This window comes from Sphaeramia orbicularis, chromosome 1 (genome assembly GCF_902148855.1).
Source record: "Sphaeramia orbicularis chromosome 1, fSphaOr1.1, whole genome shotgun sequence".
Classification (NCBI taxonomy): Eukaryota; Metazoa; Chordata; class Actinopteri; order Kurtiformes; family Apogonidae; genus Sphaeramia; species Sphaeramia orbicularis.
In genome coordinates, this window is record NC_043957.1 from 58,051,902 (window position 1) to 58,077,667 (window position 25,766).

General features: G+C 37.7%; 1 protein-coding gene across 2 annotated transcripts in view; it reads right to left on the bottom strand.

The window, feature by feature from the left end:
- LOC115425450 (SEC14-like protein 1) overlaps positions 1 to 16,726 on the bottom strand; it is a 36,960-nt gene extending 20,234 nt beyond the window's left edge. The window contains exons 1-3 of one of the 2 annotated variants that reach the window (XM_030143049.1): positions 16,391 to 16,726; positions 15,848 to 15,873; positions 13,919 to 14,011 (exon numbers count right to left, since the gene is read on the bottom strand). In XM_030143049.1, coding sequence (XP_029998909.1) covers positions 13,919 to 14,011; positions 15,848 to 15,853 — 99 coding nt within the window. In that variant the 5' untranslated portion in view covers positions 15,854 to 15,873; positions 16,391 to 16,726. The remainder of the gene's footprint in view (positions 1 to 13,918; positions 14,012 to 15,847; positions 15,874 to 16,390) is intronic. The other variant, XM_030143044.1, reaches the window with a different exon arrangement.
- Between the last annotated feature and the right edge of the window lie 9,040 nt (positions 16,727 to 25,766).

Consider the following 25,766-nt stretch of genomic DNA (forward strand, 5'->3'; position numbering starts at 1 on the left):
ACAAGCAGGCAGCTTAAAATTTCTGTCTTACTTCCAACTGACACAAATGTACAGAGAAAGAAAAAACAAGAGTAAAGTGGGTACTTTGATATGTTCATACCTTACCATTCAGACAGGCCATGCCACTTTAACAAGTACTTGAAATAAAGAAGGAAAATGTGCCATCCTAAAATAATAAACTCCTTCCAACACCCTCAGAAGTCGGAATTAATTAGGCTACATTAACCTGATGACAATCTAAGGTAAATAATATGATCTGGGCTATACAAATGAAATAATATTAGGACTCAGCACAAGCACAAGACTATTACAACTGTAACATGTGGTGCCAGGCACAACAAACACCCACCCCTCGCACATATTTCGCCCATTATAAGTAAATGGGAAGATTTAAAAATTCATAAAACATTTGAACTTTGAGCCACTGTTCCCAAAATGTACTGAGATCCGTTTTGGGTCACCGGCAATCTATAAACCCAATTTGGTATGAATTCACCCAATAGTTTTGCTGCTACAGACATTTGAAAATGTGCCTATTTTAAGTAAATGAGAGAAAAAAAAAAAAAGATTTCAAAAACTCATTAAAAATTGCAACTTTGACCTACTTTTCCCAAAATGTAATCAGATCTATTCTGGGTCACTGGCAATCTATAAACCAAATTTGGTGTGGATTCAACCAACAACCCGAACCAAAAACAATATCCCTTGCCTCCCCTTCAGGGGGTGGGGTAATAATATATAAAAAGTATATCAAAGAGTGAAAAAGTAAGCAGAGTTTACTAAAACCCCCACCTAGTCTCACAACACTTTGCACCTCCTGCTCACTGACACCCTGCCTACCTAGGGATGAATTAGAAAGAAACATGCAAAGAACATGTTTGTGAAATTTGAAAAGAACTGGCTGAATAGCATCTGAGAAATGGGATGGACAACTTTTCTAAGGAGGTGGGCTGGGGTATAAAAAACACACAGTGTTCGTGTCACATAATGTTCTTGGTTCTTTTATTCAGCAGAGCTCTGTGACCCTACCAGTGTATTATCCATGCTTTCATTATTATTAACTTTCCTGATGTAACAAGCTATTTGAATAGCAATTTCAATCACTGGATCTTGAAAGTTTTTTCTGCTAGGAGCCCTTTTTGCAAATATAAGGACTTGCCGTTGTGTTCTTGCTTTCATGTTTGTTGATCGCTTTCATCATCAATGAATATTATGGTCTGGCGTGAATCACTGAATAGTGTCCATGACGCACATCCATGACATGCACCATGTACCTCTATTGTAGACTTAAACAATGGTTGCTTACTGTACACATGTACACTGGCCTGCTGTACAGACAGTTTCAGTATAGCCATTAAACACACAAGAATGAACTTTTGTTGGAACCAAAACATTTGTGGTTAACATCAGTTTGCTCTATCAGGCTTTTTAAACAATACTGGTTTCACCATGTCATCTTTTGAATAAATGATAGATGGTAAGCTTTTGAATAGCAAGGTGCCCCCATGCATCTAAGTAGGTGAAACCACTTGGGAGAAAAGCTTATAATATATGAGGAGTATCCATGTCCCAGTTCTGTAGCTGGGCCAACCAGTTAAACTGCTTTAGATGCTGGAGATACAGCCTCCTGTGTTGACATAGTCTCAATAGTTTAATTTGCATAGCGGTGATCATATTTGCTGTGAGCCTCTATCACATGTTATAAAATTTAGCACTTTTTAAATACTACCTGTCTTATGATACAAACATTCACCCATGTGTAAACCAAAAAAAAAAAAACAAAAACCAACAGTCGGTTCAGAAAATATGTTGTACATTCCAAGTTTCACCTGGAAAGGTGTTTTTGCAGCTGTCAGCAGTGAATAACAGTAGACTGTTAGCATGCTAATAACATCGAGTGTAACAAGCACAATGCAGGAGGCAATTCCTACCCCACCACAGGTTCTGACACTGCCAAAAGAATCAGCAATAGCATTTAGAAGAAGATATCAGACCACAGCAAGGAAGGACGAAACTTAGGTTTAAGTTAATTGAGAAGATATTTCTAATTTAGTTTCAAGTAAATAGCAATATGATGTACTTGATAGATAGGGATAAGTACCAAACCCTGGTGCTAGAGCCAAACTGAGGGATATACCAAATAGGGATGTAAACAATTAATCGACTATCAATTAATTGTCGATAATAATTTGCTCAATTAAATTATTAATTGTCGGTTAATTGCCCTTTTCCACGGTGGGATTTGTGGTGTCGACAGTGGGTGGGGTGGGGTGGGGTGGGGGGCATCTCCACTGAAATCTCACTCCATCATGTCAAGTAGTGATGCAAAGTCAGAAATGCCCATTTCTTCTAAACTACCCCTCTTTAGATCCATTTATTTTATTGAATTTCTCTGCAGAATTTCTTTAGTTCTATTCCATAAATGTCATTGTCTGTTCTGTATCCAATGGTTCAATCAATCATTAAGGAATATGACATGCATTTTTCATGAAGTATATAAACAATATTTAGCTTTTATTCTTATAGACCCTATTAAAAGAGAAATTCAGGTTCTCAGGAACATCGCAGCTTATCATTTAATTGTTAATCAATCAATAAGGTCAACCCACTAATGAATAATGGATTAATCAATAATTTGCATCCCTAATACCAAACCAGGAAACCTCTGTACCACTACACCCATACTATTCATGCTGGTATGTAGAAACAGATGCTATTACTGATGGAAAAAAAGCAATATGAATTATGTGACACCATTAATATGTCATATTTTTTAAAAAGGGGCCTTCACACGAATTAAATCAATAAGACGTTCTAGAGTAGGTGGTGCATTCAATAATAGCTCTGTTCACATCCAACATTGTCTTCAACCAAGGTGTAGACGGGGGACGGGGGGTTGCTGATTGAACAGATGCAACAATAGAGCCTTGTGCATGTGTACATGCCATACCACCCACTTCTCTTCCCCCACTGAGCTCACTGCTGCACTGGGTTCTGTAATGGCAGAAAAGCCTGGAACTACCAATGAAATGTGTACAGACCTTATATAAATGTAAGGTCCTAAATATTTGGTGAGGCGTGTCATATACTAAACTGCAGTCAGTACTGGGTTATGCATGCGTGATTGGATGTATGCGTCTACCAGGGAATGGAAAGCAGCCATCTGTCGCCTATCAAAAGTCATCTAAGTGGGAACAAGAACTGCTGAATTACATAGATTTCTGCCATTATAATGCATAAATACATTTATAAATGTAAGCGTAAACCATGTAACTGAATCTAAATGATTTGTGATATCCCACTAACTTCATTTCTGTATCTATTTAGAGAAGATTTTAAAAGTTTTTAATGAAAATTACATTTCTACTTCAGTCAAAAGTATTTTGCATGACTGAAAAAAACCATGAAGAATAAAGCATCAAACTGTCAGAAAGATCAAAATGTGAGCACAGCATACTAGTCTCTCCAAACCCTAATCATGACAAGCAGCTCTACTGATAAGCAGCTCTGCTCATCACCCTGCCTGTTCTCTAGCAAATGTCAGAAAATTCTCATGAGCCACGAGTTCCAGGAAACTGCAGCATTACGCATGCTGTAAAGGAAAGAAAGATGCTGCCAAAGCATTTACTGTGTGATCTGCAGTTCTTCTGTTAAATATACCTGAACCTCATACTGAAAAGAAGAAATGATTAGAAGAAGAGAAACAACAGCAGAGAAAATCCAGTGGGGGGGTCAGTTTAAAATCTATATGAAAAAGCACACAACGGAAAAGATGTTCTGAAAACCACAACTGCCGTTCATCATAGCACATGATCGAGTCTGTACAGACAGATCGTGTCAACACCACTTCTGTTCTGTTTTGCATTTGAGGAACGACACTGATTACCTAAATACTTTTCTGTGCCAAGCTCTGAAAAAACAAAAACAATAATTAAACCTAGCTATGCATTATATATATTTAAGTCAGGATGTACACAAGGAGACAAGACAGAAGTAAATGGCTGCAGTTTACTGTGCACGTTCCCTTTAACATTGCAGCTGCAGCATAAATGTGACTCACAGTCCGTTGCCGTACTGTAGCATGATTGCAGTGTTCAGTGAGCTTGAGCTAAGGGTCATTGTGTAAGAGTATGTGCGTACACATTCATCTATGTCTAGCACAGCGAAGTAGGGTGGGGGAGGGGTGCTGCTGGCCAAGCATCTTGACCTTGCAGCAAGAAAGAGGGTGAATGAGTGTCCTGATGATCAGTGAATGAAATCAGCTCCAGAATATTCCCATAGGCTCCCTGAGTCACATGGTTACACTACAGTCTTTTTTTTTTTTTTTTTTTTTTTTTTTTTTTTTTAAATGGAGTTTCAAGCAGCACGTTGACCAATGAGCTCCCCTTCCTGAAGCAGGCTATAACTCTTTATTGGTTCTTGGCAAACGTCAGTAAACAGAGTGAGTGAATTAGACATTGCAGTCAAAGCTCTGACAGATTCATTCACAAGATTGGATGGAAAGTGAATCAGAACAGACAGGTGCAACCTTAGGAAAAGCTCGTCACAAGAGCAAATATAAAGCAAACATATCGCAAAGATGGGCGTAATTAATGTCCTCCTTAATGTTAAGTCTCTCTTGAGGAATCCTGTCTGAATGACTAGCATGAATGAAGAGTAATCAGGTTTCATCCCTGTTTGTGCTCTTTTTGTCAATGGGCTGTTTTTCCAGGACAAAGAGATTGTGTTAAAATCAAATGACCCTGTTTGTCTGTTCCAGCCAGCTCACATGGGGCAAATCTTTGACAGAGCAACTACATGCCTCTAGATGTGAGACTATTAAGTGATATGAGGGATAGACAAGCAAGCAGCTCACAGACGGATTACAATAGACTAAGCCCAGGATGCATCGGCCCCAGAAAATTGGGCTGCAAAAGCCTCTACCAGACCTGGCCATAAGTGGGTCAGGACATGGTGGGACAGGACATTGCCCCGCCAGGACTGATCTGCATTCAGTCAGACTAGACAGAAAGGGAAGGGGGAACGTGGGATGAGCCAAGTTTAGAAATACTGGCTCGGTAGCAGGCAGGAACAAAATAATAATATGATGGTCCAACTCTTGGAAAACCTGCTGGGGATGACCCACATAGACGAGGGGCCAACGGCAAAGGGAGCCTGAAGTGGTTAACTGTGGAAAACATAGGAAAAATCTCAGCTGCAGGAACTGAAATTGGGGAGGGAAAAAAACAGAATTTGAGAACGCACACCTTGCTTTTGTAGCTCTCCACTTAAAAATGCGTTGACAGAGAGATGACCTGACAGCATCGGTAATTACAGCTGTCCATCGTGTGTTTAACCTCTACCTGTCTGAAAACACCTGTGATTAGTCCAAGTGTGTGTCGCATAGTAAAGTTGCTCAGAAGATTAAAATTGCCCCCTCCTACATTTTGTTAGATGTTCAATTCCACATTTACTGATTAATTATTTGGAGTTCAGTGATTCAGATTTATTTATGTACATATTTATTGCCTTGAATAAGATCTTTTGTCCAACAGTTACCCCCGTTTCATATAAAGTGGAAGACAGTTCACTTGAGAAATGAATAATGGATTTACAGGGTCAACATTTTTTGAGAGAAGGCCTGATATGACTGGCTTTTCTCTGCTCCATACTATTTACTTCTACTTTGCATGATTTGACCTTTTAAATATTTCCTGTAAATGTCTCTAAACCAGTGTGACACCCACTTCTATCTTGCATGAACTTATTTTATGGCAAGGCCCTGTACAGCCATTACAGGCCTTAGGGAACCACCTAAATAGCTGCTTGACAACTAAAATGAGTTGGACTGCTCATTTAGTTTTATTCAGTCATGAAGGCATAAATCCATATTCCAGTAGAGAATAGTCTGAAACTAGTTTTTAATTGGACAGTGCATTTCACTGAAGAACTAGCACTTGAGGAAAGATAGCCAGTTCATGCTGCAAAAGACTAAGAATTAGCAAGTACAGTGGGAATGGAAAGTATTCAGAGCCCCTTAAATTTTTCACTCTTTGTTATATTGCAGCCATTTGCTAAAATCATTTAAGTTATTTTTTTTCCTCATTAATGTACACACAGCACCCCATTGTGACAGAAAAAAACAGAATTGTAAACATTTTTGCCAATTTATTAAAAACGAAAAACTGAAAAATTACATAGCCATACATATTCAGACCCTTTGTGACACTCGTATATTTAACTCAGGTGCTGTCCATTTTTTCTGATCATCCTTGAGATGGTTCTACACCTTCATTGGAGTCCAGCTGGGTTTAATTAAACTGATGATTGGACTTGATTAGGAAAGGCCCACACCTGCCTATAGAAGACCTTACAGCTCACAGTCCATGTCAGAGCAAATGAGAATCATGAGGTCAAAGGAACTGCCCCAAGAGCTCAGAGACCGAATTGTGGCGAGGCTCAGGTCTGGCCATGGTTACAAACGAATTTCTGCTGCACTTAAGGTTCCTATGAGCACAGTGGCCTCCAGAATCCATAAAAGCAAGATTTTTGGGATGACCAGAACTCTTCCTACTGCTGGCCGTCCAGCCGAACTGAGCAACCAGGGGAGAAGACCCTTGGTAAGAGAGGTCAAGAAGAACCCAAAGATCACTGTGGCTGAGCTCCAGAGATGCAATGGGAAGATGGGAGAAAGTTGTGGAAAGTCAACCATCACCATAGCCCTCCTCCAATCGGGGCTTTATGGCAGAGTGGCCCGACAGAAGCCTCTCCTCAGCAGAGGTCGCATTAACCGAAAATATCAAAAATTCCATAACAGTATCCTACCTGTATAGAACCCAACAGCACCACTGTTCACCACTACGCTGAATACAACAGCGGTACTTCAGTCAAATGACTCACCGTTAGTTCACCTGTAGTAGACCCCCTGTTCAGTCGATGGCGAGTATGCATATTAATCAGTCAGTGTCAAGTCTTGTCTCGTTGTTTTGCTGACTTTAACCAAAATTAGATGCTACTTTGCTAGCGCAAAATGTGAAGACAGCCGAGTCTCCTTACTTATTTTTGAAAGTGCAGTAAATGTGATGGCATTGATAAACATGGTGAAAAAAGAGGAACTGATGCGGTGAAGGATGACGGACAAGCAAGGAATACACCAGTTCTGATGGCATTTGGTGTGTTATATGTACGCATTTTCTACCTTTCATGTGTTATTTGATGGCATGTAAATTTGTGCCCAGATCTCTGGTTCACATAACCCAAACCGTAACCCTCAGTACATGGGATTTGACACTGTGTGAATATACACAAGGAAAGCTTATAATGTCTACAGATAACACATCAATTAAAAGTGGCATATATAATTATGTGAGTCGTGATATCACGTTGGTTTATCAGCCAGCAGCAACTACAATTGCTGCATCATTGAGATGTTTTTGAACATTAAATACTACTAAATATATCTCATTATCATTAAAAAAAATTTGAAATGATGAATAATACTATGTTATGACGGAATTTTTATGACCCTGTCCGTCAAAATGACGGACAATAAAAATGTCTAGCACAACCTCTGCTCCTCAGTGCAAGACACAAGAAAGCCCACATAGTGTTGGCCAAAAAACATATGAAGAACTCCCAGACAATGTGAAATAAGATTCTGTGGTCTGATGAGACAAAGACTGAACTTTTTGGCCTTAATTCTAAGTGGTACATGTGGAGAAAACCAGGCACTGCTCATCACCTGCCCAATTCAATTCCAACAGTGAAGCATGGTGGTAGCAGCATCATGCTGTGGGGGTGTTTTTCGACTGCAGGGACAGGATGACTGGGCAGATGAATGCAGCCAACCTGACAGAACTGGAGAGGATCTGCAAGGAGGAAGGGCAAAGGATCCCCAAATCCAGGTGTGAAAAATTTGTTGCGTCATTCGCAAGACGACTCATGGCTGTATTAGCTCAAAAGCGTGCTTCTACTCAGTACTGACCAAAAGGCCTGAAAACTTGAGACCATGTAATATTTCAGTTTTTCCTTTTTAAATAAATCTGCAAAAATGTCTACAATTCTGTTTTTTCTGTCAAAACGGGGTGTTATGTGCACATTAACAAGGGGAAAAAATTAACTTAAATGATTCTGGCAAATGACTGCAATATAACAAAGTGAAAAATTTAAGTGGTCTGAACACTTTCCGTACCCACTGTATTTTGGGGTATTGTCGGGGTCACTGCCCATTTTACTTCATTGCCCTGGTCTGTCTTGTACTGGTATTTATAAGATCTCTAGTTATCCAGGTGGGTTTTCTCATCTTTAAAGTAATTTATTTCATTCTTTCACTTCAGCCACAAAGCGCTATAGGCAATCTATCCTGTTTTGTGACACTGTGACGCTTTATTAACTATTGTCAAAAACAGTTTAAGCTACATCAAGATAATTCTGAAACTAAACAGTCGGTCTATATGTAAATATTTAGCATGCAAAGTGTGTGATTTTCCTGGTGAACAAAGTGCAGCTGGTATTACACCCGTACGGCACATCCTGTTCTTTTCCCCTGTAGAAAACTGTTGGGACATAACAAGGGCCAAAGCGCTTTGTCCTCATGGATTAGTTCCAGGCCCATACGTTTCCATGGAGCAGGTTCGGATACAACAGGCTTTACCTCACTTAATACCCTCTCTCTAGAGCATGCAAAGTAATCCAGGAGTTAAGAGTTAGGCATTGTCTTTCAAGCTCAACTGTAACAGCATGCAGTTAGTAGAAGCTACTGCAGCTACTGAAATCCTTCTTTATCAGCAGATGTGTTCCGGAGGCAACTGTCCCCCCAGGTCTGAAACAACAGCAAGAGGGGTATTGTGTTTTTTTGACATTCCTCTGTGGCTCCCCGAGGAAGGGCTACTGGCTCTGAGAGGGGACTGCTGCGATAATAGCAACAACAGCATCAACGTTACTTCCTGTTATTGAGATATGGCAGCAAACTCAAGGGACCACTATGGTGGAGGATGAAAAAAAAAAGCTGCTGTTGTACTGTCTTACTTCCTTACAAAGCTTATCTTCCTAAAATGAAAAAAGACAGAAAACCACTGTGACGGTCTAGTGATTGAGACATTTACTTGATCTACACAAGTCTCAAGGTTATGCTGACTACACTAAAGTCACTGGTATATCTTTCACACTCTCCTAATCTATTCAATTTTTTCAGGACCAGTTTTTTTTTTTAAGTGACAAACTCTGTATTAGACATTTTTCCTATACATCACTTGGTTAAGCTTCACGTCAGTATCTTTAATTAAGTGTCAAGTCTGGTCTTGTTGAGTTTATTTGTACTAAAGTTATTCATGGCTGCAGTCTCACAACACTTTATGCCCAAATTACAAAAACTAAATTACAATGTGCAGTGGGGGTTGATTTTTCTCTATAAAAAGAGGTTTTAGGTTCAATTTAGAGATTGTAAAGCTGACAGATTAGACATTTATTAGATAGTTTAAAAAATAAGTGTCAAATTTGTTAAGAGGCTATCAACACATACCAAGAATACCACACTCAAAATCAGGATACAGTAACTGCTGTGGAACAAAAACAGCTGAAGGGCCACGTCTGACTTACGCAACAGCGAGTTTGTGCCTCAGCAATGCAGCAATGAAATACACCAAAAGCACCTGTCAAGGAGTTCAGTGGCTGCTCAGAGCCTAGTTAAGACAGACTGTATTTCATCTAGACTAAAGGAATGCATTTACAGATGTTAACGAAAGAAAGTGGAGCCTTGGATTTTTAGCCTCGAAGAGTAAATAGGTATTTCAAAGAAGTGACAGGACTCATAACAGAGTCTCATAAAGACAGAACACTAAATTCCTCAAAGCAAAGTGTCAACTATAATCCCTGAAAAGAGTAAAGTGAGAAGCTATAACTGTAATTTATAAGCTAGGTGGCAAATATTTCAGATATTTTTGACAGAGGAACTGCAAAGAATAAAAACAGTTAAGGTACGGCACAATAAGCTGTAGTGACATGTATATAATTTGGAACTACTCTACAGAATGTGCATATTTAAAAACACTTTGAAAAGATTTGACATCAAGATTCAGTTTGCACCGAGTGTTTTCTAGATAAAATTACACCGCAGAAATGCTTAATAATGGTTTCCCACAAATGCAGGATGTTGTTTCACTACTACGCTGAAATGGCGACAGACCTTCTATACGTAGAGGAAGTGAAAGGAGAGAGATTTCACTTGGTTTTCAATAAAAGGAGCCAGCATTGCTGTGACGCACCATTAAGTCTGCTCTGCAGTGTCTGCAAAATAGTCACTGCAGAGAGAAGTTACGAGAAGGAAAAAGAAATACACAAACACACTGAACACAGCCTGCAGTACACAGAAATATCTTCTTCTCACATCCATTAACTGAAACCTTCAAATATTTCTGACCATATTTCTCATATTACATCAAGCAACTCTGAACAAACATTGTGATCTGCATGTGATTGAACCTCCACCTTATGCGTTGCTGTCCTAGTTTAAAAACACCCAGGGCTGCTCCAGAACTAGGGCTCCCTATCTACAATGAGCAGGGTAATCTGCAGCTCACAAATCATGCAAGTGTCTGCTCTGCTACCATTGCAGTCCTCCCCTTCAGCTACATGTGTAGACCCAGGTGTAGGTACTGGCCCTCTATTTATAGCTATCTTTTTGCCCTGCACTACAAGCCTGTGCTAAGGAGATTTACTCTTCCTGTATCCTCATCCCCGCCCGAGCAGAAGGCTTATTTCCATTTAAAGAAAACAGCACCTGTCTGGAACGTGGCATTCCCAGGACACATGACAGGTTACAAAGGGTAAAGTCAACCTCTAAACACCTTCCTGGTTTAAGTACCAGTCATTTGGCAGCATCAAACTAACACCTTTGCAGTGATACACTATCACATCACTGAGCTCAAGTCACTGACATTCACCTACCCATCCTCCTCTTTGTTCTTATACTTGTTACACTTATTTCAAAATAAAAAAAATTTCAAATAAATGGATTACGTGGCTACTAAAAAATAATTTTCTACTCATATTCATGTTTAGAAACTTGGAATAACTGGAATAGGTGATGCAATACACATTTTATTTGTATTTATTTATTTAGTTACAGGACAGTGTGTATTGGCATTAGTTACAAAGAACAAATTGCATGCACCAGATTTAGCAGAAAAGCTAATTTCCATCTGTGGTCAAACACTGATTTTACTTTTTGAATTAGATGGTGCACAAAAAGGCTTAGAATGGTAGGAGAACCCCTGCTCATGTCTTTGTCATCAAATGCTCCGTTAGTTAAAAAGCCTACTTAAAAATGCAAAAATACTGAAACATTAATGTGTAGCCTACATAGACATATTCACTGTTTAAAAGACAGAAAACTTCTCAGTAGAAAGAAACATAACGTGCTGCGCACTTTTAATACCCCTCGGCCAAATATAGTGTCAGATTCTGTTGAAAGTTCCTGCTCTATAATTTAGATTAGATTGTCTTTGTGTAAAACTTATCACATTCATATTTATATTTGAAAGTACTCAGATATTATATCAGCACAAGGACATTTGACCTTGAAAAAGTAGGTCACGGTCACCTACTTTCAATTATATTCTACTCCATGCCAAATGCATCCACAGTATAAATTTGGTGCAGATATGTCAATGCATTCTACAGATAATGTGACTGTCGTTGAATGGACAGACGGGCGGACAGATGGACGGCAAAACGATTACAATACCTCTCAGCAGAGGGGTAAAAACTAGTCAAATGATGTAATCATTAATTTTTTTGCTGCTGATTGCTAAAGCATCCATGTAACATCCACTATTTCCATATTCTAACTATTAAGTGAGAAAGGGCTTGCCTAACATTAGCATAGCAGCACCTCTAAAGTACCCAAATACACTCATGATCAAAATTTTAAGACCAGTTGAAAAACGGAATGAATTTATATTTTGCACCGTTGGATCTGAAGAAGGTTCTAAGTAGAGTTTCAAAATGCAAAAAGAAGAAATGGGAGTGAGACTAAAAAACAAATCTGAGTATGCAATTTATTGAAAACAATTGAACTGAAATAGTCTGTTCATCAGCTGATCAAAAGTTTAAGACCACAGCCTTTAAAAAACAAAATCTGTGCAAGACTGTGGATTCAAAGTCATTTTGCGTCAGGTATTCACACTGTCATCAAAGGCCTCATCTCCTTCAACGCCACAAAACTGCCTGTTTGGACTGAACAGAGACATCAAACATGGGACAGTGAAAGGCGGAAGACAGTTTTATTCTCTGAGGAGAACAAATGGAACCTTGACAGTCCTGATGCTTCCAACGTTACTGACATGAGAAAGAGATCCCACTGGAGATGTTTTGTAGGCGTAGCCCAGTGGAGGGGGCGTGGCCATCATGATCTGGGTGCTTTTTCCTTCAGTGGACCAGTGGAGCTTCAGGTTGTGTAGGGGTGTTGAACGGCTAAGGCTGGATCTGTGCCGATGTTTCAGGGGTCAGGGGTCATGACTGAGGGTCCTGGTCTGTGTGGGACGGACTGGGTTTAAAAACAGGACAACGCTGCAGTTCACAATGTCCACTGTCTGACAGAGGACTGAGGACAGAGGGACAACACCGCTGTGGTGGACCAACCTGCATGTTCCCCTGATCTAAATCACACTGACAACATTTGGAGATGGATGGCAAAGGAAGTGAACAAAAATGGACATCAGTTCCAGACAGTGGATGCCATCTTCACCACTTGAGTATCATTCCCACTAGCCTCCTGGAAACACTCCCATAACAATAATTTCCACTTCTTCTTTTTACATTTTGAAACTCTGCTTAGAACCTTCTTAAGATCCAACAGTGCAAAATGTGAATTCTTGCAATTTTTCAACTGGTCTTAAATTTTTGATCAGGTGTGTATATTGGCTGGGTACACACATCCCTTACACAGGGAAGTTAAAAACAAACAAATCACAAAACAGCACAGACAACACTAAAAACTCTGAGAACATGATAGGAAAGGGAGGCAACCAGGTCATCTAAAAACCACCAAAAAAAGAAAGAACAGGCCATGCAAATGTGCAGTTCCTACACTCAAACCAACCATTCATGCTTGAAGGTGAATGAAAACGTGCAGCGAGCAACACTAAAAGCAATGCATTGCAAAGTGCTGAATTTTTTACACTGCAAATGGACTACCACTACAGAGTCTAGAGTGGAACCTCTGTTTGACATAACAGCTGCATTGTACGTTCAGATGCTGAGTGTGCACACATTTTGCACAATGACTCAACATCTCAATTTACATGGAACAAATGTTAAGTCCTGAGTGACAGGGAGCAAATTGGAAACATAATGTAACCGTTTTTTCAAGATACATGTTTTATTTCTTTTATTAAATGTCCTCTGTAGTGGACAGCTGTTGCCTCTGTCCCCTACAGAGGACAAAGATGCATTACTGGGTCTCAAGAGGATATAGGAAAATACCTTGATTTCATTTAAAAATGCTAAATACAGAGGATAACATTATAACAAATGGTGATAAATTACTTACGAAATGTTAAATTAGAGAGAAAAATCCCTTTGGGAACTGCCACAAAAGTAGCACTGGGCCTTTATGGGTTAAGTAGGTCATTTCAATATTCCACCTGACATTAAGCATGTTTGTGCAGCAGATTTCTACAACACTGACAATGTGTCCAGCAAATACTACATTCAAATAAGCCTAATATACACATATCGCAACGCACTGGTACGTGTACATTGAAGCCTGACTTCAGGAATCATATTTTGACTGTATGAGCCTATCACATGAAAGGTGTGTAATTCAATGACTATCGTTTGAGGGTGACCTCTGAATTGTCCATCCGTCACCATTACATAACTCTCCAACCACGGCATGCAATATTCATACAGCTAGAGGGCTGACTGTAGAGACACTTACCGCCATCACCAGCTCAAAGGGATGCTTGTACACCCGCACAGGTGACTGGTACTTCTGCACCATGTCGGGAATTATAGTAACACCAACAACAACCTGAACAGAAGAAAAATTGGAAAAGAGGGATTAAAATATAATCACAGGCACATGTGCAAGATAGAAAAGGTGAGATCTAGGGCAGGACTGATTCAGTTTTGGCACTGTCACAATAACAGCACGCCCAGTGCCAAAGTTCCAGTATTACAGCTGCATCTGGCCCTACAACACCAATCTCAGCATGTAATCAAGTAAAGGTGTGTTATAGCCCGCTGGTTAGATGATGCCAGGTGCCTCTGTGTGTGTGTGTGTGTGTGTGTGTGTGTGTGTTGGAATGCAGCCCAACTTGGAAAACAGTGTATGATGATGGGCTGCAGAAGGGAACTCTCCTGAGTCGTGACCCAAGATCTCACTGATCAATGGATGCAGCATTTCCTGTTCATTTATCAGATGCTGTACCACTGCAATGACACTTCACTGCAAACTACTGGGGATACAGCTAAGCTAAATGTACAGCTAGGAAGATATGGCAGAGATTCTGCACGTTACATTAGGCTATATTGCAGACTTTTTAGAGCTTTATGAATTAAATTTAACACATATACAAAGCATAGGAAGGAAAACTGGGGGGTGACTTTGGCAGGGTTTCTACATAAAGCAGACATTCATATTTAAATTACTTCAAGAGCTTTTTGAGGTCATATTTAACCAAATGTATGAATTTAGACAAATGATCTTTTTATAATCACATGAAAAATTAAGTGGTATAAATTAGTTCTCTATTGTGAGTTTTCTGTAGGAATCATTATTAGTTTGAAATTAATCTGCAATTTCCAAGAGTAAGTGCACGCAGAATGTAAAAAGACAATATTAGGCTCAGTTGCAGGTGTATAGATTTATAAGAAATGTGGATTTTACCACAAAAGAGCCTGACTCACTGTGACAGGCAGAAACTAAAACATGAATTAATTAAATCAGAAAAAATGTTCAAGGGGAATTAAAAACCCAAAAGGTTAACATTGATGAAGTCAACCCTTAAAAAATATTTTGAGTACTGACAGGCCATTGCTGGGGGTGGCTGTCTGCAGCAGCATTGTGTTTTGTTTGTTTTTTGACTTCCAATGCGACTCTAATGTCTTTAGAACCAAATGTCCTCACACTTGAGCCTTTTCTTACACAACATGCAAGCTATTCAAATGTGTTATTTTGACAGGCTTCAACCAAACTCTAAATGCACTGCTCTCAGATTAAAGTAATCTTAACAGGAACACCCTTAATACATTACTTTAGAAAAAGCTATTTTTATGAATAGACATGCTGCATTAGAAGCCTTAGCTTTATGTAATAACATTTTCAGGCCTTAGACTCAAATCATGTGCTTTTAGACTTTTTAGGGATGGCTAAAACCCTGCTGTGGTCATAGCTACTTATGACAACAATCCATGAAGTCATAAAAGGCAAGTACAGCTGATTCTTTAGAGTGTAAACACCACATTCCACACTCCGGAACATTTGAGAACATACTTGATAACAGGAGGAGACTAAGAGAGGAAAAGCGTGACACGACTTGACATGGTATCTCTAGAACATTGCTGTTTGCTTCAGGTACATTTTAATAAGTGCAAATTAATTTTCTCATAAAGTAATTCTCTTGTGTGCCAAATTTAGCTTGAACTTCAAGTTCTGATTGGTTTACAAGCTGCCACACGCCTGAAACTTCTGCTATGCTGTGATGGGAACAGATACAAGGAGGGGTGTGAGTTGACTACTTAGACAGGGATCAGGGAAGGCAGACTAATAATAACCCGCACAGGACAGACAGAATACAAATAGGTCGCCACAATAATCTCTCTAAATAACACATATCTACCGTTATCTACTACAGTACATAATTACCGTCATGCTTCAGGATCTGTCAGCAACTTCAAAGACGCGTCAAAACAACATAATTACTTGAATATATGTTAGTTCACACACTTTAAAACACACACACACACACACACTGTTTAACTGTCTGGGGTGCTTCGTGGCTGTCAGTCACACTGTGGTCTAGGCATTATCACTGTATTCTACCTCATCTATGTTAACTCTCATGACATTATTATAAGCTCATGTCTACCTGTGTAACAGCTTCAACTGTATTCTCACTGTTTTCATTTCACAAACTGGCTTTCCCCCTTTCACAGTCCAGTTCAACTGCAACATTTTAACTGTTTAAGCAACGAATGAATTTCACACATTTACTGATGATGCTTTCAATTTACACTGAATAATAATAACGAAACTGGATGACAACTCAGGTGTTAAAAACAGTGACACTGTGCTCTCGTTAGCTAACCCGACAGCGGTGCTAGCATAATGCAGACTAGCCCACATGCTAGTGCTAACTTTAGTCATCGCTGTGAACATGCTAACACATACATATGAACCACCGCTTACCTGTAAACAAGCTAGTGAAATAACTCAGCTGTTTCCGTCTGCTTAGTCCTGGTTTCTTCCCAAAGTGCTCTTCCTGGGCTCAACTCTTGCCATTCCCTTCCTTGGCATTACACTTCGCCGGGTCCAGTCGGTGAACGGTGTTAGCTTTGTTGTGCTAACCGGACATGTAGCCGGTAGTTAGCCTCGGTACCGAAGTCTTTCCTCGCCGCTCGACAGCGAAGGGCATAATAAAAGGTGTCAACGGAACACTCGATACAGAACCCGATGAAATGACGAGCGAAGGGATGAGGTGTCCGCAAAGGAGGACAGACTGTGCCTCTCCTCCCCTCCTCGGTCATGCCTCCGTGATGCTGCCGTGGCTCCTCCCCCTTCGTTCGTTCGTTTTTTTCCATCTCACAGAACAGCCAATGCTGCGTTCACGACCAACACAAACACTGGAAATGGGATCATCTTATTTGGAAAATTTCATATACATAAAAATAAATATACCAAAAACACACCCAAATTTTAAAATCTTCCTAATGGAATTTGAAATATATATTAAATCTTTAGAATTTATCTCTAACAAAAAAAAAAAAAAAAAAAAAAAAAGCTCTAGCACCCTGGTTATTTATAAACAATTCTTTAAATAGACTGAACTCTCTGTTGCATATATTTATTTATTTTTGTTAGATTTGTAATTTTTATTTATTTATTTATTTATTACCATTATCCGTCTATTCTGCTTTGTGTCTTTAAATCTATACATTATTTTCTCAAACGTATTTGTTCAAATGCTTTTTCCTTTTTGACATCTTGTTGTTTGTTTGTTCAAAATTTCATATACATGAAAATAAATATACCAAAACACATCCAAATTTTAAAATCTTCCTAATGGAATTTGAAACATATATTAAATCTTTAAAATGTATCTTTAACAAAGAAAAAAAAAAAAAAAAGCTCGAGCACCCTGGCATTTTCTGAACAATTCTTTAAAAGAGACTGAAATCTCTGTTGCATATATTTCTTTATTTTTGTTCGATTTGTTATTTTTATTTATTTATTACTATTATTTGTCTATTCTGCTTTTTGTTTTTAAATCTATACATTATTTTCTTAAACTTATTTGTTCAAATGCTTTTTCCTTTTTGACATCTTGTTGTTTGTTTGTTCAAAATTTATGTCTTGTATACCCAAATATTTTCAATAAAGTTGAGAAAAAAAAAACACACCACAAACACTGTAAATTTGATCATTTTATTTGAAAAATTTCATATACATAAAATAAATATACCAAAAACACACCCAAATTTTAAAATCTTCCTAATAGAATTTGAAAAATATATTAAATCTTTAGAATTTATCTTTAAAAAAAAAAAAAAAAAAGCTCTATCACCCTGGCAATTTATAAATGATTCTTTAAAATAGACTGAAGTCTCTGTTGCATATATTTATTTATTTTGTGTTAGATTTGTTGTTTATTTATTTATTTATTTATTTATTTATTTATTTAAATATTATTTGTCTATTCTGTGCAGTGGTCCAGAGGTGTAACAGCCCAAGAAATTATCCACTATAAGAAATAAAAGAGAACAGCCCAAAAAAGTATCCACTATAAGGAAAAAAAAGACAGAACAGCCCAAAAAAAGTATCCACCATAAGAAAAAAAGAGAGAACAGCCCAAAAAAAAAAAAAAAAAAAAAAAAAAAAAAATTATATATATATATATATATATATATATATATATATATATATATATATATATATATATATATATATATCCACATAAGAAAAAAAAAAGAGACGAGCCCAAAAAATGACTAACTATACAAACTATATTAATGGAAATATTTTTAAAATAACTTTGTTTTTAGTGCACTGACCTCCACTTCCAGTGGGTTACTTCCTTAGCATTAGCTACATTAGCTCAAGGCCTTAAAAATGTTATTTGTTCAAACGCTTTTTCCTTTTTGACATCTTGTTGTTTGTTTGTCCAAAATTTATGTCTTGTATACCCAAGTATTTTCAATCAAGTTGAGAAAAAAAAGAAAAAAAAAACCACCACAAACCCTACATCTGATCCAGCGAAGGGCAAGTGGTAGATTACAGTCACCTATGATAAGAAGAAACTATTCAAATATTAACATTTGTGTTCATAACAACTGGTTTATTATCAGAGAATCAGTGTTTCAGCAGCTGATATTCACTGTTTATTTGCTTATCTGTTTTGTTATTCAACCAGCTCAGCTGCAGCCACAGATTCATACCATGTGCTTCCAGTGCTGCGTAATATTTCATTTGCCTGCCAGGACCACCTGACTAAAGCTTGTTCTGAATTTGGGAAAAGGGCCTTTAAGTCTGCAGCTCCTTGTGCTTGGACTCTGGTTATGACATCAGCAGCTCACTCCAATCTGGGATCAAATAGATGGTGTCAGGCTGTCAGGCTCCACAACCAAAACCGCTCCAGAAAATCTGTGCAATAACCGTGCAATAAACAGTACAGTAAACCGTGCAATAAACAGTCCAGTAAACCGTGCAATAAACCTGTGGTGTGATCAGCATGTACACAGCTGTAAATACTTTATATAGCTTTTGTGATTTGTGTTTATCTCAGTTTTGCACTTCCTTTGCTCTCGTGTGCTTTTGTACTTTGCTGCTGTAAACCTGGAATTTCCCCTTATGGGACTAATAAAGGCATATCTTATCTTATATTATCTTATCCTTTATCTTAATTAACTCTTCACTTTCTCCCTGATGTCACATGGTCAATATCAAGACAGTAAAAAACACACACATGAAGGTTCCATTGAGAAAATGGAATTTGAAGTCAGAGATTCCATTTTCTATACAGTACTAAGGCTATACAGTATTTTTAATTAGTTCAAAGACTACAGAAAAACATATGACTTACATCAGATCAATTATTTCTCAGGCAAAAAACCTGTGGTGCATGATATACCCTGTAATTTCAAATCACTGCGGTTAGAGTTGTTAAACCGTGGCTGACAGAGATGCAGATGAGTCAAACTATTTTTAAGAATGTGCCTCGTATAAAAAGCTAATGATATTTTTTTGACTTTAATAATAATTTTGCACAAGGTGTACTGATAAAGCTAAAATGTGTTACAGAGCTGTATCAGCCTGCAGATTCTCTAGCTCACAGGTGTCAAACATGCGTCCCGGGGGCCAAATCCGGCCCGTCAAAGGGTCCAGACCGGCCCTTGGGATGAATTTGTGAAATGCAAAAATAGACTAAAATATTAACAATTCTTTTAATTCAGGTTCCACATTCAGAACAATTCAGTCTCAAGTGGGCAGGACCAGTCAAATACTATCATAAGAACATAGAAATAATGACAACTCCAAATTTTTCTCTTTGTAAATGTAAATATTTTCATGTATTTACACTAAAACAAAGTATAATTTCGCAAAAAAATGTGAATAACCTGAACAAATATGAACAACCTGAAATGTCTTAAGAGAAGTAAGTACAATTTTAACAAGATCCTGCCTGTTATTAAATGTTTGGTGTATTTTTTACATTATAATGTAAATGTGTAAATGATAAACTGAGGCAAAATATTGTTAAAATTACACTTATTTTTTCAGTTTTTTCATGTTATTCACATCTTTTAAAACGATAGTTTGTAGATGTAAACCTTTTCCTCATATAGATAATAATAATAATAATAATAATAATAATAATAATAATAATAATAATAATAATAATAATAATAATAAACTTTATTTGTATAGCACCTTTCATACAGAAATTGTAGCCCAAAGTGCTTCACATTGATTGAAAAAAATACAATATTAAAATACATTAAGATTTGATTAGAAATACAATAAAATAAAAGTAAATATAAAAACAGCGCACATTAAAATATTTGATTATGCATAGAATTTTTGAAGTGCAAGAAATAAGATAAAATTTGAGAGAAATACAATAAAATAAAAATAAAAGCAGCGCACATTATGCATAGAATTTTTGAAGTGCAAGAAATAAGATGAAATTTGAAATACAATAAAATAAAAAATAAAAACAGAAATACAATAAAATAAAATAAAAATAAAAAACCGCACATTCCTGGTTCCTGAATTGTGACCCCATTTTTATCTCCTTTCAAAGGCTGATGAGAATAAAAATGTTTTTAATTTGGTTTTAAATATATTCAGTGAACTGGCTTCTCTAATGTCTTTTGGAATTGTATTCCATAACTTTGGTGCATAGTTAGTAAAGGCTGCGTCCCCCATTTTCTTTGTAATATTTCTGGGAGTCGCTAGTAACCCTGCGTTTGATGACCTCAGTGTTCTAGTTTGTACATAATTGATCAGTGAGTTTGCAATGTAACTTGGTCCAGTTCCATTTAGAGCTTTATACGTGAGTAGTATCTTCAAATCAGTTCTGTAGGTTACCGGTAGCCAGTGCAGGGAAACCAACACTGGAGTAATGTGCTCTCTCTTCTTGGTTTTGGTTAATAACCTAGCTGCAGAGTTGTGAATCAGCTGAAGTCTGTCTGTGCTGCTTTTTGGGAGACCTGTAAGGAGTGCATTACAGTAGTCCAGTCTGCTGGAGATAAAAGCATGGACCAGTTTTTCAGCATCCTTTCCATTTATAACCGGCATTACTTTGGCTATGTTTCTGAGGTGGAAGAATGACGTTTTAGTGACTTTCTTTATGTGGGACTTAAAGTTTAAGTCTGAGTCTATAATGACTCCCAGACTTGTCACTTCTGGTTTGATCCAGGAAGTGAGTTTGCCCATCCTACTCATCAGCATTTCCCTTTTTGCTTTTGGGCCAACAAGCAGGATTTCAGTTTTTTCCTCATTCAGTTTCAGAAAGTTCCTGCACATCCATTGATTCATTGCTGTGAGGCAGTTTGTAATGTAATGGATGGCTGTCACGTCATTGGGTTCTGCGGAGATGTATATTTGTGTGTCGTCCGCGTAGCTATGGAAGCTAACATTATGTTTTCTGATGATATCTCCAAGTGGTAGCATATATAAGGAGAATAGTAGTGGACCCAGGCAGCTCCCTTGTGGAACCCCATAGCATGTATCATGTGTGTTTGACATGTGATCTCCAAGCCTGACGTAGTACTGTCTTCCCTTATACGTTTTGAACCACTGTAGTACACTGTCAGAGAAACCTACGAGCTTTTCTAGCCGATTAATCAGGATGTCATGATCAATTGTATCAAATGCAGCACTTAGGTCAAGGAGGACCAGGATTGAGACCTTGAGACCTAGATGAACTTTTTTTTTTCATTCTAAAACAGAGAAAAGTTTGGAGTTGACATTATTTCTATATTATTCTGTTATTATTTTACTGGTTCAGCCCACTGCAGACCAAATTTAGCCGAATGTGGAACTGAACTAAAATGAGTTTGACAGTGGGCGACACGGTGGTGCAGTGGTTAGCACTCGTGCCTCACAGCAAGAAGGTCCTGGGTTCGATTCCAACACCATTCGACGGGGGGTGGGACCTTTCTGTGTGGAGTTTGCATGTTCTCCTCGTGTCTGCGTGGGTTCTCTCCGGGTACTCCGGCTTCCTCCCACCATCCAAAGACATGCACTAATAGGTTAATTGGTTAATCTAAATTGCCCATAGGTGTGAATGTGAGAGTGATTGTTTGTCTCTATATGTTCAGCCCTGAGATGAACTGGCGACTTGTCCAGGGTGTACCCCGCCTTCGCCCCTATGTAGCTGGGATAGGCTCCAAGCGACCCCCGTGACCCTAGTGAGGATAAAGCGGGTTCAGAAAATGAATGAATGAATGAGTTTGACAGCCCTGCTCTAGATGTAAGGGAGCATAACATACATAAAATACATTATCATTCTATTATAAAACCCAATGGCCTCTGTGTGTGCTTTATACATGATAACTGGACAGATCCAGCCTTTGCCTTGTGCAGAACTTTTATGTTTTAGGTCAAGGATCAGAGTGGTGAAAACAGTTCATTGGTACGACCAATACTTTCGGAGTTATTAGTTGTTTTTAAAATTACAATGGGCTTACAGGCGGCCTGCAGAGGAGTCCATTCACAGCTGCAAAGGGGGGGTTGGATACAGATCAACAGAACCACCAGGATGGTTCACTTAAACTAGGGGTGTCAAACTCATTTTAGTTCAGGGGCCACATTCAGCCCAGTTTGATCTGAGGCAGGCCAAACCATTAACATAACAGCATAAGAACCTCTAAATAAGGACAACTCTAAGTTTTCTCTTCGTTTTAGTGCAATAAAAACACTAAATTATGAAAATATTTACATTTAGAAACTGTCCTTTCGCTAAAAAGATGTGAATAACCAAAAAACCTAAAATTTCTGAAGAAAAATAAGTGCAATTTTAGCAATATTTTTTGCCTTATCCTTTGTACATGTGAATTACAGACAATGTTACACAAAGACTTGGTAACATGCATAATGTTGTTAACATTTTGAAGTTGGGACGTAAAATAAGAATGATTTGTACAAAATCATGTGTTAGATTATTATTAACAACTTACAGATCTGATCTAAAAATGCACAAAACATTTACTAGAATATGGTTAAAATTGTACTTCATTTTCAGGTTTACATTTTATTGTTTATTTTATTCTTCAACTTGACATCACACAGGGCTGAATGTGGCCCCTGAACTAAAACCAGTTCAACACCCTGGACTGTTCATATCTTCAGTGTCATTTTTGCACTGTGGGCCAGATTGGACCCTTTGGCGGGCCGGTTTTGGCCCATGGGCCGCATGTTTGACACCTGTGACTTTAATGAATCAATTGAAAGATTGACCTGTGAATCCGAAGGTCGGACAGATATTTTTGATTTTCAGCTGTTCATATATCATACATAACAGAACATAGGACCTTCATTTTACACAGATCCATTCCCTAAGTCGCCAAGATATAGCACAGAAAATTTCTAATGAATATGATGATTAGTTTTTGTGTAATGGGTGGCCAAAAGTAGCATTTTAGAAGTTCGCAATGGATAAAATCTCAACTTTGTCATTCTCTGTAACATGTAATTATAAATTTTAAGTAAATATTGTCACATTTCTTAGGACTATAGATTCCTGTGAAATGATTCTGAAAATTTCAGACCTCTAGCTCTTGTTGTTCAGAAGTTATAGAAGCCTGAAAATAGCCGAAAATTTCAAGTCTTAATTTTGGTCGCAATTTTAGGGTAGGCCCTACCTACTTCAAATGGTCATAACTTTGGAACTATTTACAATTAAACCTTGGAATTTTGGATTTTTTTTATCATATATAATGTACTAGAAGTATGTAACAATTTAGAAAAATCTGAGAGGGTCAGGTGGCACTTGATGAAATGACATGGAATGACCCTACTATGAAATATTTAGTAGCCTTCTTCTCACTGCTCCTTTTTACCTGCCCTGCATCGTTCTTTTGTGTGAATTTCCTTCCTCTGTCGTTGGATGAATGTCTGGACTTTGCTTTGGCCTCTAAGCATCTGTTAGGTCGTCAGAGTTAAATACACTCACATCCTAATTATGTAAGAGGTTTAGCGGCGATGGCGGAGGATGATAGTGGTAAGGCGATTGTGTTCCACAGGGCAGGAGAGCGGAGTTTGTGCAGCTTACGTCAGGATGTGCCGTGATACCAAATGTTAAAGAACAACAGCAGAATGTGGGCCATTGTTGAATCTGTTATAGAGAAAAACAGCATTCAGTCCCCAAACATAAAAGAACAGGATGGAACAGCAAATATCACAGCTTTGGCACAGAAGGCCATGATGTTGATATTGTGTGTGTGTGTGTGTGTGTGTGTGTGTGTGTGTGTGTGTGTGTGTGTGTGTGTGTGTGTGTAGGTGTGTGTGTGTAGGTGTGTGTGTGTGTGTGTGTGTGTGTGTGTGTGTGTGTGTGTGTGTGTGTGTGTGTGTGTGTGTGTGTTATTCAGAGACTGTGGAGTGGGCTTAGTTAGATAAAGACAGATGCTATGAAATGTGCAGTATGTGACACCACAAATCCAGCCCGCTTTGGTGTTGAATATAACTGGTCAGCACTGGAGAAACTGAGACTATGGCAAATTAATACAGAGTCACACTGTAAAAAAAAAAAAAAAAAAAAAAAAGATTAAAGAAAGTAAAAAAAAAAAAAAATATTATTCCGGCAGCAGGGGTGCTGAAAAAATACTGTAAATAACGGAAAATAACCATCTCATAAAAATACAGTAATTTTCCATTATTAAAATACAGTTTTTTGCCCTAACTTTACATGAGATTTTGCTTTTTTTTTTCTTTTTAATGTTTAATAAAGAATATTTTCATGCATTAAAACAATCAAATTCCCTATAAATATATATAGAAATAATTTTCAATGAGACTCAGTTGTCCAATCCACTGATAAAAACTGTATTTGGACAGTTTATCAGTGCTTATACATGTTATACATTCACAAAAATACATTTATTCAACATTTTTGTTGTGAAACCTCCTGTAATTACACAAGATATTTGTCAATTAACAAAGAAGTCTGGTTAAACTGACAGAACAAATACTTCTTTTACGGTTAATTGTCAGTAATTTTATCTCGTTTTATTATAATTTTTTTTTTTTACAGTACTAAACTTTAAATTAACAGTTTAATCTCATAAATAGAAAAGAAATATTTGTGAAATTATCACACATTTGCAAATGTATTTTAACTGTATTTTTCTGTGAAAAAAGAAAAAAATTCTTAAAAAAAAATTTTTTTTGGTTATTCACAGTTACATTTTTCATGTTATTTTACATTTGACATGTAAAATCACAGCCTGTTTTTGGAATTTCATTGATATTTTCCTGTATCTTAAAAATACAGGAAAAATCTGTAAAATAAGCAGTGAAAATTCTGTTAAATTCCAGACTTTTTTTTTTTTTTAGTGCAGTTAAGTGTTCTGATAGCTATTGTTGTTGTTATTTGACCAAAAACTCTGCATTTTTTCATACTGTTGGATGTATGTTACTTAATATTTGTAAAACACCTGACAGAAACAAATCTGATGAACACTCCATTCCTCCTTTGGAAATAACAAATGTCTCCCACAGTTAAAAAAAAAAACTCCAGAGTTTTCTTTCAGGTAAAACAGTTCAGTTTGATGCATCAAGTCTTCCAGTGCTATGGGAATCCCTACTGCCTGGTCTCTGATGTATGACGAAACATCAAAACATGAAAGAAGACGTATGGGTTGTAGGCATTCAAAAAGCAGATGTGAACAGCTGCTGCAGGCTAACGTCAGCTGGCCTTCGACGCTGAACTCTTTCGATCGACTGTTCTGAAGTTTTCTCAGTCTTGTGGTTTATGACACTAAACATCATTCAGATCCGACCACAGGACTGTAGACATGGGCTTTCTATTTTTCTGTCCAAATGATCCAATGTACTGTAGGTCATT